Genomic DNA, 14,762 nt, shown 5'->3' with positions numbered 1-14,762 from the left:
TACTCTGCTGTTGAACAACAAACAGAAACATGTTATCAGGCAGGATTTGTTCAGAGCTGCCAAGGAGACACTTGGCATGTCCCACTCCTCTGTTCCTTTCAGTGGGGCTGTTCCAGGACAAACATGCTTTCAGAAAAATTTAAATAAGCTGGAGTAGCTGGATGCAATCTTGATTCTTACTTAGAGGAGCAGCATATAAAGGCATGTCCAAAAATGAAACAAAAGCTGTGTGCTCAGGTTCAGACTTGGAGGGAGAACTCACGAGTGCTGAAGAGCTGTCAGCAGAGGGTCTGCTGGAGTGCAGTGGAGTGAAGCGGAGAGGACCCTTTTCCCAGTGGTTACAGAAAGTCAGACAGGCTCAGTTTTATTATCTGGGAAATGCAACAAATGCCAGCAGCAAGAAGTCAATTAAACAGAGCCTTGAAATGATAAATGAGATCAGCAAAATACACAGTATTATCTTCTGTTCCTAGAGAGGTAAGAGTTTATGTTGGCTGGAACAATTTTAGAAACATTCCATGCAGAACAACACTACAGGAGGAGATCGTACCGTCCCCTTTCCTGAAGATTTACCAGAGACCTCGACTAGCCTCAGGGAACTGTGGGGATCTAGGTAGAAGAGCTGATTTCTCAGCCTGAAGCTGGACTAGTCACTGCCTGTGTCAGTGTGATGAGCAGGTTTAGCTCTTGAGCTGCTAATGGCTTTTAGTGGCAAATCCAGGAAACATGCAACAGGACAGGAGACAGGGAGGCAATAACGGCCAATAAAGATCCAAAACTGAGGACATTTTCCTATTTAAAGGCTTTCTGGGTAGATGCTCCTCCCAAATTTAATGGAGGAGGTTGAAAAGATTTCAGCAGAGCTATTTTAATCTGTAGCTTTTCACAGGACACATGCAGGGTACATAATGGTTGGTATATTTAGTTGGCATGGAAATATTTTGCTGGCATTGGCTATGCACAGCATTATTAAAATGAACAAGTGTATTCAGTCCCTTTGATCAAACTCTGTTCTCAGTCTTGTCTGAGGCTTGACTAATATTACTGATGTCAGTGGAGTTGCTTTAAACCAATACACTGTATTACACTTCAGACACTAAGAAATGCTAGTAAGAATTAATTTACTTAATTCAGAATTCATTGTGCTTTTATCTAAAGCATAAAGTATATTTTAATGTATAGCTAATGAATTAACAATAATTAACATTTAACAACAATTATTAATATTAATAATGTATAACTAAAGAATTAGTCAATGAATTAATGAAAAATGTAGAAAGAGACAAAACTGAAAGTGAAACCAATCTCCAGTGCTTTAGATAAAAATCTATTTATAATTTCTTCAGATTTAATATTTGTTTTACAAAAAAAAATCTGTCAGAACCTCTACAATCTCTCCAAATAAGATACAAGTCTCTTAATATAAGATACAATTCCTTGGCATAAGAAACGAAATCTCTTCAGGTTAATTCACTGTTGTTCTGAGCAAGGGCAAACCCCACAATCTTTTTATTTGCTTTCTTGGTAAACAGATTAGATCCATATTCAGCTACAGTGTTACATATGCATGTGACAATCACTGGCATATTGCTCTGCCAGCGCTCAGGAACATTTCTCTACCAGTTAAACAATCTTTCCCGAAATAAACACATCTTTTCCATTATCACAAGCTATAAAGCAGTTCAAGAGCCCTGAAATGATCTTTTCATTAGTTTGAGATGCTTAAGCATCTCAGTACTGAAACATCCCTTATAAGCCTTATGAGACAGGAAGTGAATAAATCCTGCTCTCCCATTCCCTTAATGAGAATGCCTAATAAAAATGTAAACTAATTCTCTTGACTGCCACTATCCTGTCTACTGAATGAAATCTTCCTTTGCCTTATCATATATTTCTATAACTTTAAAGCTACAATATATTTATGGCTGTTTGAGATTACTCAGCCAATGCCACCAGTTGGCACTAGTTTCTTAACTTCCCTCATTTTTTTTTCCTTGGCTGAGGCCAGACAAGATCACCCGCCCTGTTAGCAAATCCATCCTCTTCAAGTCAATACTATAATAACTTCACCAAAGTCCATCCTCCATCAACAAAGCAATCACAAAGCCCTTAGCTTGCAATATTTCCTTGCTGAAGGTATACTTCAAGTAAATTTGAATTATCTACTTGATTATAAACATCTATGGGCTTTTAAGCTCAAATGAATATTAAATATACTTAAACTGTGCTTTCCTTCCCCTCTCTGTAAATGTCTCCTTGTCCTCCTAATGCAAACACAGACAGTGCTTCTCCCCACAACATTTGTCACTGTTAGCAGCTGGGTGGACACTTCTGTTCCCTGTTCTACCTAGACAGAGGTCCTTGCTCAGCCCTTTTCCTGCATCTCCAGGGTCTCTGCAGGGAAATAAGAGCTCAGGCAAGCAACAATCTGCCTGTCCAGCAACAAAAAGAAAAGAGCAGAGAATATGGGTATTTCAGCTCATTTTTATGACAGACCTGAAAACCAGCCAAGAATTCCAGCAGGATCTCTGGACAATCTGAAAAGCTATAAAGGAAAAAATAATCCTAAAGCCCACAGCTAAAAGCCAGGGGTTATAAGAGAGATTCCAGAAACCCTGGGATGATGCAGAAAAGCAAGTTGTCTGGAGAATGGGTCAGGAAAGAGCTGAAACATGGGCTATTCTCAGATGTGGCCAGTAACTGCAGGTAACTGCAGAGCAGAGCCATGCCACCTGCACCAGCCTTTTACCACTCTCCGGTCAAAAGCAGGATCACAAGGTGTGTTTCAAGGCAGAGGCACCACGGTGGTAGCTGCCAGACAGAACATGAAGAAGATGAGACTGTTGGAGAGGTGGGCTGCCTTTCACCACACAGTGCTGGAAAAAAAAGCAGGCTCATTTGGTCCTGATTAGCCATTTAAATTGCTGTCAAGCCTTCTGCTAGGGAAGCATTTCTCCAAGCTCACTCCTGAAAGCACTGATCTTGCCAAAGGCCAAACAGGGAGAAGGCTGCCAATTTGCTCTTTCCTTCTGCAGTAGATGGCTGCTCCTGCAGCGTGGTCAGCACATGAAAAGAAGTGCTTGGGCCTCAGCTAGCCATGGACACAGAGGACACAGCTGGACAAACTGATCTTTCAGGTGTGCTTCTCCACACTCTTGTTGGGTGCTCTCCCTCCTCCTGCCTCACATTTGCCAAATCACAGGTTCAGAATGGACTGGCAGGTACCCAAGCTTTTTCCTGGCTCTCACAGGTAAACACTCACTGCCAAACGTACTTTCCCTGGAAACAATGATCCTGCCCCTCCTTGTCTCACATCTAACAAGAGTGAGTGTCTCCCTGGCCACAGAGAAGGCTTCAAGGCAGAGAAGATGCTTGGGAGACAGGTCCTGTGAACATCAAGGAAAAGCAGGAAGTGAACACCACTACTCCTTTGTGGGTTTGTACAATAGGAATTAGACCACTTAGGAGAAAGCCTCCAGCTTATTTGTTTACTGTAAGGGGCCTAACGCATAAATAGGCAGAGGGCCCTGTCCTTCAAAGTCCCTCTTTTTTCACCTGTGCTCTAACCTTTAGATGAAAAACACACAGAAGAAGGGAAATGAGCATGTTTTGCCCATGTAATATAAACAGGTCTGGTGGCATGCTGATACTTCCCTGTCTCCAAGGAGAGGATAGCAGCTGTCTTGCTGCTTCAACCTCCTGCTCCTGAGTTGACTCACACAGAGTCTGAAAAAAATAAAGCTACAACACAGTGGGTCCGAGCTGGGAGACAGGCAGAGCATCTTGTGCAACTGCCATTACACCATTCTACACACAAAATGTCCTGCACCAACTTCTCTGTCCCTGCATAGCTCAAGTGTTTCCTCCTGACAAGCTCCAGTTGAACCTTCTGTTTTAAGGAACACTTTTTTTTTTATGAAAAAAAGAAAAATAAAAATAGAAAAAGAAAATTTACTTGAGTATTGATGTTTTCCTGGAGCACTGGAAGATACAAGGCAAGGGAAGAGCTTCTTCTGAGAAACACTCTGCCAGTCTTCCTGCTCCAGGATGCTCCTGTTGTCTTCTCCACACAAGTGCAGGGTGGAGGGGTCCCTCTCAGGGGCACTGGCCATCTTGCCTTTGCTGTGTTAGACTTTGTTGTATTCACACAGCTCCTCACAGGATCCAGTGGCAGCCTTCAAGATGAAGTTAGGCCAGCTGATGCTCCCTACAGTGTTCATGTCTCTGTGGAGCTCTGCCTTTTGGCACTCTCTGTCAGGCGTGGCAGCTCACCTGTGCCTCACGCTCCTCACCTTCCTCCCAGCATCACAGCAAGGGGAGCTCACTGCAGCACCGCCTCAGTCCCGCTGTGTTTCCTAATGCTGCCAGCCACACCCCCCAGTCCATGTGGAGAGCAGCTCCCAGAGGAGGCAGGAAATCAAGACAGAGCCCCGGTAGATGCCCACTGCCTGCAAGTCTGGTCTATACTTTTCAAATATGCACATGACTGCACGTAACAGCTCGCTGACACCACAGTGACCCTCAACACAGCCCTGCCTGCACAAGGGCTGAGGCCTTTCTCAGCTCCCAGCTTCTGGCACTTAGCATGACTTTCTTCCATGTTCACAGAACAGACACAACAAAAGTCATCCAAACTTTTTGATCTGAAAAAACACAAATGGGATGAAATCACCTACAATCATAAAGGTGTGTTTCAGGTGCTGAGGACAAGCCAAAGTGTTTTTCTATTATTGCAACTGATTTAAAGCAAACAGAGAAATTTGCATGTCTGGCACTGAGGTACAACATCAGATCTACTTTATATGATTTCCTGCAATGCTGACTTTACACTGGGAAGCTCAGCTCTGTACAGAAGAAGACAACTTCTGCAGTGATGGCAGCCATGTGTAACACAGACCCTCAAGTCTGCTTCTCACAACCAATAAAAACTACATTTGCTTCCATCTGGCATTTTTCCCACCTTCCTGGAAATGCCATGGTTAAACAGTTGGGTTTTCTTCCAAAAAGTTGTGATTTAAAATAAACACACACAGTTTCTTTAAGAAATGAGAACCTAATCCCGATTTCAGCAATCACACAACTGCTAGAGGAACAGCACTCAGCACCCAGGCCCAGCAGACAGACAGACACACAGAACAGTGGCAGCTGGGTAGCCACCTCCAGACACTGCCCATTCCTGCCTGGTGCCTGCAAGGGACTGAGGATCTTCTGATGTGAGACACCCTAATTCTCATCTCCTCCCATCACCACAGATATGCAGACATTGCCTATTCAAACACAGGAGCTGCCAAGGAAGGGAGTGGATGAGGAGGATCTGCAGCAGCAGCGGTTATAACCTGCTCCTGTGACGGAAGAGGACAGCTCAGAAAGACACTGACTCCTGCGCTGACTTTTTATTCTACCACCCATCCAGATTACAGCCCAAAGCATTCACAGTGTACTGTGAATTTGAACCCCCTTTGGGTCATTTCCCATTTATGTGCACTGCTAATGAATTCAACAGCTGCAAATCAGGGAGGGGAAAAGGGGGTTTGAGATCTATGACTGCTTCATCTGGCCTACACCTGCATTTCTGGCACATGTGCAAAGTGCATCCAGATCATGCTCTCTTCACTGTAGATAGGGAGCACAGGAATTGCCTGCATCATGTGGAAAATGTACTTAATTGACTTCTACCAAGGACAAAGTTCCTCTATAAGACACTGAAAGGGGTATGTGCCACCTCCCTATGCAGAGTAGCACCCTGAGCTCTGTTTCCTAATTATGTCTGACCTGGAGAACATCAAGACAAGCTATCCAGATCTCTTTTTCAACCAAGCAGGAGAACCATTAGCTATTGCAGATAAACTGTTCAGTGCAAAAACTGTCCTTCTGGACTTGTCTTTGTCAGGATTAGCACAACAGAGCCCCTAAGAAGTATCCCAAGTAAAAAACCAAAAGGAAGTATTTGTAGTGTTGAGGAAGCCTGTACAAACAGACAGTGCAAATGAACAAGAGCCCATGATGCCTTTCAACCCTCTTACTTACTGGGTAGTGCTAGGGTTTGCCCATCCTTCTCCCACATGTGAGCCCAGAGACACTCCTGCCCTGAGCATTACACCCTTCAGCACTTACTGATGACAAAAGAAGGCGCAGTTTACACTTACTTTTACAGCTCCATTAAAAGGTGACCTGCAAATAAAAAAAAATCAAGCACATTTAGTATTATGTGCTGAATGCCCCCAAATAAACAGGATTAAATGAGCATTCAGCCCTCATGTAAAATTTAGGTGAAAAGACTGGCACTGAATGTGTACTTTGATTTTATGCTCATGAAACAGAGTCCTTCCTAACAGCAATGTTCTGAGCAGTTCCTCACAACTACTGGCTCCAGATTTCTGCCTCTCCCTGCTTGCAGGCAGCACACTGGGATGGAAGTGAGGCAGAAATATTATTCCTCTGAACGGCATATTTCTGAAACTGCCACAAGAAAGCTGGCAAATCAAGGGGACAGCAGGCAGGCCCCAGTTCCCCTGCTTTCTCTCTCCTCACCCTGCTCAGGCACCAAAGCCTGTGCTTTCCAAATGCACTGACCTGACACTGGGCTACACCCTGTGCGGACGCACTGGGGGATCAGACATATTTGAAGACGAGGTTTAGAGATTTGGTACAAATATTAGCAGTGAATTGCACAGCTACAGGTAGAGCTTTTTCCTGTGAAATAATGAACATGATAGCTATTTCCCACTTGCAGTCACCACACTGTTTTCCCCTCTTCTTTCTGTATTTGGCCCTGCTAAACTGACTCCCCTCCCTCAGACCCAGCTCAGGAAAGTGTTTCTGCATGTGCTTAAAACCCAGTGACTTCAATGGGATACAAGCATGTGCTTCAGTCTTTTACTGGCTGGGGTGTTCAAATGAATGTATACCTTTCCCACCAGTGCTCTTTTGCACCAAATTTTGTACCTTTATTATCAATTACCTGGTACAAAGTGATGAAAAATTAGCCCATTAGTGATTTGATCACTTTATAGCTACTCACATTATTCTGATTCAAAAACATATGGACATGTAAAAGAAGACTAAAAGTTTTCCTGTCCTAACTTACACCACTTCCCCAGCACATGAGGAGGCTGTTAAGCATTGTGCTGCACTTCTCAAACAACCTTGCTCTCTCCCCAGATCTTATTTCCCATTTCTCTGAAGTGAGGCTTTGCAAAGAACTACCTTAACCTACAGAAATACACTGCAGAGGTTTCCAGATAGTTGTTCAAATAAGGTCTAGCACTTAATTTTAAATCTCTTTTATAAACAGAAGTGACCAACTTGCATCAAAATAGAGCCTGGTACATGCTTACTCTTTGTTGGCTTCTTTACCTTGGCTTTTTTATTCCTCATTCTTTTGTGAAATGTGATACTGCTTTTATAGGTGTCCAAATGGTTAATATAAATCCTCAACATTATCCTACAACTAAGATTCCACCATAAAGTCTTTAAAAATACTGCTTTGTAAATACAAGTGCTAAAACAACTAGAGGTGTGCACACTCTCTACATCTAAATGTATAATTACAGGCAAACTGATTGACATTATCTAGAAATATTATTTAAACTAAGAAACTAAACAAATGAGTTATACCAATTCCTGCTAACAACAATTCTTTGATTTTTAGTAGACTGATAAAGACAGCTGCAATGGGTTAAGAAAGAATTTAAAAATAACTATAATATCAAGCAGGAGATCTTTGAAATTAAAAGTGCTAGTGAACTAAGAAAAGGGAGTAGGTTATGCCAAATTCTCACTTACAGTTTAAAAGAGGGAGATGATGGAGCTGAACTGAAAGCACTGAACAAAAGCTGCTTGGTTCATCATTTCTCCTTACCATCATCCCTAAATAAACCCACCTACCTGATGTCTTTTTGCTTTCAGCTAAAAACACTACTGATATGGTAGGCAGGTTTCCTCTAGCCTTGCCTGGGAAAAAGCACACCAGACAACAGTGTGCAGGCATAGTTATGCCCCACGTGCAGGCACAGCAGTGTCATGCCAGTGCTGCTGCCAGAGCATGACTGACCATTGACAAAATAGAGGAAACCAGCCAGGAAAAAAAAAATGGCACGGTGTCTAAACAACAAAATAAACAACAGAATAAAACCCCCAAACAACACCTTTGTTTTATTTCATGTCATCTGTAATAACAGTGCCCATCATACTTTAGAAAAACCTGCCATACCAGGAGCCTTCTATAAAGTAATAATGGCAGAGTTTTTTGTTGCCTGTCTGCTCTAGCATCCTCCAAGCACCTTCTGCTAATATTTCAGCATACCATTAAAAGAGGCTAATTGTGTACAGAGAGAACTGTGCATGAAACAGCAGCACAAGCTCTGGCTGAGCTTGGTCCTTCAGCACACCACTTCAAGGAGTGTTCAAGCAAGCCAAAGAAGAGCAGAACCACAGCAGAAACTACAGCACACTCACTATTTGCTGAAGAGCTGCAACAGGCAGAAGCAATACTTAAATGCAACACCCTCTCTTGAACAATTAGAAACATGATTGAAAAGGAAAAAAATACCTAAAACATACACACTGAAAGATTTAAATGTTTTTAATTCTCTATAGATTTACATTAATTTCATCTATTTTCAGACTCTCAGCTGTTAGACTACTAGGCAACGCCATCTAGTGATCCTAGCTGAAAAAAAATCATGCTCCATTCTTTGTTGAAAGGTTCACTCTTGAAAAGGTTCACTCTTGCAAAATTTGTTTTTGTGGAACCACAGTGTCAGGAGGTGCAAATATTTCAGTACCTATGAGCATTTTCAAACCTGCAGCATTAACTTAGCAAAAAGGTCTGAGCCATTTTAGTTATCCTGAAGTAATTTACAGAACTGACAACACAGAAAGCGAGCTGGGTTAATCACGTCTAATCACATCACAGTTTAAAACTGCACACACCATGTAGTGTTGAAATGATATAGGGATACAGTGCAAAGCCCAATAAATGACCTCCAGATTGGGAAAGACCCAGAGATAGTATTTTTACGATGAAATAATTTACCTAATTTTTGAAGATTTCTGTTTGCGTGTGTAAAATACCCGCTTGAAAAATGTTACACCAGTCTTACAATTTCAAGGAAAAAGAAACCCTGTGCAGGTTTAAAGTTTCTTTTTTGAGAGGTGGAACCAGTCAGTCATCTGCTGGTGATAGCTGTGAGATGTAATTAGCTTCTGGTGGAAATTGCCAGCAGATGCAACTAAAAGTTTAAGTCAATTGGCTCTGCTTCCTCCTTACAAGAAAACTGGAGTTTCAGGGCTGCATTCCAGCATGATGGATCTACGAAACCAAAGCTAATTTGACAAGAAAGGGAAGCGTCCCTTTTCCTGGTCTGCTTTAACCCTGAACATGCTGCATGTTCCTGCCAAGGATGTGTAATTTTTTCTTTTCTTTCTTTTTCTTTTTTTTTTTTTAATCCCCGAAGAAAGTAACTATGATTATAAAAGAGATACTCCACAGAAGAAAGGCCAGTGTTTAGTCCCGATTATTGAAATGACAGCTGAGGAGATGGGAGAGGGAGAAGATGTAAAAGTTAGAAATGGTGAACAAAGGCAGCATGTGAAACAGGAGTTGGAATAGGAAGCACAGCAAGCTTAGGTGCATGAAAAGTCAAGCAAAACCTTGAAGCACCAGTACTGCAGCTGGTTAACACTCAGTCTGAACCATTGGCTTGTGACAGTTCTGCACTCTGGCTGCACCACACTGCACCCTTCAATAGTTCCACAGCAAATGCAGCACAGGTATCACTTTGCTCTCACCCTGCTCTGCTGCACAGATCTGCAAATTTTCTGCATTTGATCAATATTTGATTATTTCAACATTCAGGGCTTGATCAGCCTGTAGTGGTGTATGGGCTATGCATTCTTGTGACCTGTCCTGATCACGTCCTTCGTATCTGTTGTTGAGTAGATAGTGAATGTCCAGCCATGACAAGTAAGTGGCATCATTGTTTTTCCAGCTGGGCTTTGTACAAGCCTTGCCGGGATTTAACTTCCTTGTATCTAACTCCCAGGGATATTTGAAGACCTCAAACAGTAAAGAAACTTCACTTCCCCAAAGCTACCATTAATTTGTAATGACCACATCTGACACGAAAGCGTTTTTCAGTGAGAGGGCATCTATTAACTGAGTGTTTAATTACTCTTCAGAAATAACAAGTTCTTAACAAATCAAGTAAACATCTACAGCTCCACGTCAACAGCACATGTGCACACCTGCCTTATCGAACCAGGCAGCATGAAGAGCAGAAGGGTTTCTGGCAAGCTGCCTTTCAGCACCCACTTTATCTGTACACTACAAAACTCATTTGATGATGTCTTCAGACTCACCAGAAAGTAAAGTGATTTGAGATATGTAAGAAACTCACGCATAAAACATACTAAATACAGCACTTACACAAAAGCTTAATGGAACAATGAGGAGTTTTGTCAAGCAGAAACTCAAGTAAAGTGGCCTTTGTTTTTGACACTGGATAGACTAGTCACATTGTAAACTACTGGAATTATGCAGATCTTGCTACAAAAAAATCATACTAGCAACTGTTTCGATGCATTTCCTGAAGAGACACCCAGTGACAGCACAGCAGAACTGCCACAACCACTCTCACTCCAGCTGCCCCATATATGTATAACTCTCTCCTAAATACCTTTGAATCCTCACTTTGTAACCCCTACTTTAACAGGTCAGCTTCTCAAAAATATATGTTAAAAGGGGGTTATTTACCACAATTTTTCTAGCAGATTAACCAGAAAAAAACGTATGTGCACATGGTTGAGCATATTATCCTCACACAGTATTGGATTTTTCAGAAGGTTTAAGAGCAATCTTAATGATTTTATTTCCTTTTTAAAAAGCCTGTTTTAATAGCAAACCTCTTTCAGCATGCTAGATGGCTTTAGCTAGATGGGAGCCTTTCCCCTCCAATTAAGAAGAAAAGAATCCTGTAGATCTAATCCTGCCTACAGGATATTTTGTTCTTTCTCCTTTTTTAAAGCTAATCCTTACAACTTAATTATAAATTTAGTGTTTTGCACAAAAGTGGAATCTTTCTTAAGCACTCTCCGTCTTCCTCTGAACTGCTTGGGAAAGCTTCCCAAGACTTTTATCATGTCTTTCTTGTTAAACAGTTATTCTTCCTATTAAACAAGCAATAGAACAAATCCCAACTTCCTCTTAAAGCAGTGGAAAGCAAAGTTTCTTCCAAAATATCTACATAGCCAAGATTGTTAGCTAATGACCTTCACTGCTCTTAAGGCTAAAGCAGTTTGCACCACATAGGAATGTCATCCAGGAGCTGAAACAAAGATAGGAGCTCTGCAGAGAAAAAATGAGCAAGATATTAAAATCTGTACAAAGAGAAGCAGGTAAACCTGGACTCAGGCTTAGCCCAAGGATTCCTCACACACTTAAGTGCTGTGGAGTGCTTAGCCCTCCAATATCCTGGTTTCACACTGTATGGCTCTATCCCCCAGGTGGGGTGAGGTAGCAGGATACAGATCCAGCCCTGCCTTAGGTCTTTCCCGATGGAAAGCAGGTGACTGCCAAATCAAATGTGCTGTGTACAACACCTGCACCATTCTCTGCCTCTCTGAGACACCATTCACTCAAACCCCAACATCATCTTCACCCAAAGTATCTATTTGGGCAGAAATATGGCTCACAGGCTTTGCTATTCCTTTTGAGATCTCAGCTCAGTTTCTGTATGCTTGCTCTTTTCTAAAGGCAGAACAAAGAGAGTATTTGGCTTTAAAAACGTCTTGGAAACTACAAATGAAAAATTGCATGACAAGTGTACAGCTTTAATTACATCTCTCAAGGGGACGAGATAGCATTTCTGCATCCCCATCTTGTCTTCTCTGCCCTGGAAATTCGTAAGATGATCGGAGGCACAAATGTTCGTATTTGTAGGGGGAAAAATGACCTACATTACAGTCCTAGCAGATCATGTAAATAGCAGGATGTAAAGTCTCACAGAATTAGTTTACATTTGAAACATTTTCAAAATATTGTTTTAGCTGGGTATAATAGACCACCATAAGATGTGACACACAGCAAACACAGGGCTGCAATTAAACAGCTGGCAAACAGCCAGAAAGAGATAAAGGCCCAGGCTGTCACTTGCTAGACAATATACATGGCTATTTTGGCAGCCAAAATGAATGTGATAATTGAGCCATGACACATTAAAAAGGCACACAATTTCCAAGGAAAGAGTTCCTGAGCACTAAACAGGGAGCATCTATAGTGTGCTTACAGTGAGCCAAGGTTTATGAGTAATAACAAGACCGGACTGATGACAATTCAGCGGTGCCAAGCCAACCTTGTCTCGTGCACTGCACCACGGTGTGCACTTATTTACCACCAGACACAGAAATACAGAAGTGAAGCCCACAGTGGCCATCAAAAATAAAGGGAATTTGAAAAGTGTGTGGCACTGACTTAAATTGTTTCTCTGCATGTTTTTTATATTAATAAAAAATTTTATACAGTAGCATTTCTATCTCCAGAAGGCACAGTACACTTGATTTGACTTCCAACATCCAGAAAAGGCCCAATCTATATAATTCAGTTTTAAAATAAAAATACACAGTAACACAAGAAGAGTAAATAACTCTTCAAAATCATAATTTTGCTATAAAGAAAAACTACACTTTTGTTTAAGACATGAAGAACTTTAACACTGACAAGAATAGCTGTTTGGAAGACAAAGTCTAGGTTTTCTAGTGTTTCACTGCACGTTTTATTAAATAACCTAAGGACACAACAAACAAAACAAATGTAGCAAACGAAGACATGGTTTTAAATTAACACCCAACAGCTATATAAAGGCTCCTATAAATGCACTCCATCAAATCAACATGCTGACATCAATTGCATTTCCTTCATTTCCTTCTTCAGTAAAGGACTTGAAAGCCAATACACTGTCAGCCCTCAGTCCATTCATTCCCTAACCTCCCACAAAGTGTAGGTACTTCATGATCTAAAATTACGCTTATATAAAAGAAGGCGAGCTTTAGGCTCTGTTACAGGAAAACCCCTAAGAAGAGTTTACTTCCTAATCTTAGTCTAAACTCAACCACATTAAAGACATATTCAAATAAAGAAATTGCATGTGTAGCTTCCCCAATCAGAAGGTGCAGTGCATCAAGAGAGCTTACAAAAAGTGTAAGAAGCCACTTGTAGATCCATTCGCACCAGTGATATCTAGAAGACAATTGCACAGCTCTCCATAACATCAGTACCAGTGAACCACAACTGACTTGAGGGATACTTTTGTAAATGATCCCCTGTACTAAGTATCAAAGAAACAGAGGAAGAACTTTCAAGACATTAAAACAGGATCTCTTAAATGTAAATAATTTCTTTTCTCAAACAGAAGTATCAAAGTGCTCTAAACATGCAGATTTCCCCAGAACAAACTCCCTATCCACCTCAAACAACCAACACAGACTTCCAAATCCAACAACCAGAGCAAACTGGCATTACCATACTGGGCCAAAATGAAGATTCAGCATCAATACTTGACTTCATACTAAAACCAGTACAACTGCAATAATTACATAATCTACTTTTACAATATTATCTTTAATGGCAGTGATAGTAACTTCATTAAGTGTCAGTAAAGGAAATGGAAACGCTTAAAGATGAGGTTAAAACATGCACTTTTGGCTGCTTCCTCAGAAGATGCATCAAATATGTTATTCATGTCTCAGGAAGAGCATACTCTTGAGGGTAGCTGCAGCCCCCAAAAGAAAAACGAAATCATGACATGCATTTTTCTGACCCACAAATTAGAAGAAGCATAAGGGGACAATTGCAAGAATAAATTAGTTGACCCTCATCTGAAAATTTCATACAATTGCATGAATAAATGGCAACATTAGTGAAATATATTAAAGAAGTATAGTCTTTAATTTTTTTTGTTCCCAATATTGCAGCAGACACACAGGCATATTATTCCATAGGCTCTGTCAAGTGGTATTTTAGGGGCAGCTGAAACAAGGTCAATTCACACTCCCTTCAGAAAAGCATTTAATCACACACACAGTTTCCTGAGAAAGGTGAGAAAGGTGTGCTTTCTCTGACTCAGGGCCACAAAGCAGAAAAGCAGTAATTAAAAATGTAGAAACAAAAGAGTAATGAAGAGAAGTAAGTCCCAGTTACTTAACATACCTCATATACTTGTCCCTTGCCCAAATACCCTACGCAATCTCAGCAAAAATAGGGTTTTTTCATGGATCTTGTAACTGGCCTGACTGTGCACAGACAGTTATGAAAAGAGTTTTATGGAATTAAATTGCAATGAAAAAGTAAATTTTCATATAGATTAGGAGAAAGTAGGATGGAAAACTGGTTTAGGACAAGAAACAAACACACTTAAGTAGCTTTGCAGTATGAGAACAAAACTGTCAGGAAGAAAAGGAAAGACTGAGTAACACAGATGCAGAGGAATACTACAAGTAGGTAGTTTATTTACACCTACCAGGGAATCAGAGAGTGTTTCTCATTATGGCTATATTAACTCCAATCAACCTTTGGCCACTAGTAATCAGCTGTAATTGCAAAAGAAAATTTGGAAATAAAAGGAATGATAGTAAAACTTTTTAATCTTCTGCTGCATGGAGTAGTAGCTGTAAAAAGGTGTATCCCAGTATAATGCAGAGCACTAATCCTCCCCACAAAGCAGAATACCCTGAAGTAGATAATAACATTCTCTGCAAAGTAAATC

At 41.0% G+C, this 14,762-nt stretch overlaps 1 protein-coding gene across 3 annotated transcripts in view; it reads right to left on the bottom strand.

Annotated features, from left to right (window-relative positions):
• The window catches only part of UBE2E3 (ubiquitin conjugating enzyme E2 E3), a 57,377-nt gene that overhangs the window by 25,597 nt on the left and 17,018 nt on the right, over nt 1–14,762 (bottom strand). The window contains exon 1 of one of the 3 annotated variants that reach the window (XM_019290592.3): nt 6,028–6,110. The exons of the other annotated variants lie outside the window; for them this stretch is intronic. Coding sequence (XP_019146137.1) covers nt 6,028–6,095 — 68 coding nt within the window. The 5' untranslated portion in view covers nt 6,096–6,110. Of the gene's footprint in view, nt 1–6,027; nt 6,111–14,762 lie in introns of those variants that run through there. 3 annotated transcript variants of the gene reach the window in all.

The sequence above is a fragment of the Corvus cornix genome, chromosome 7 (genome assembly GCF_000738735.6).
Source record: "Corvus cornix cornix isolate S_Up_H32 chromosome 7, ASM73873v5, whole genome shotgun sequence".
Taxonomy (NCBI): Eukaryota; Metazoa; Chordata; class Aves; order Passeriformes; family Corvidae; genus Corvus; species Corvus cornix.
The sequence above is the reverse complement of the archived record's forward strand: the minus strand, read 5'-3'. Positions and strand labels throughout refer to the sequence as shown.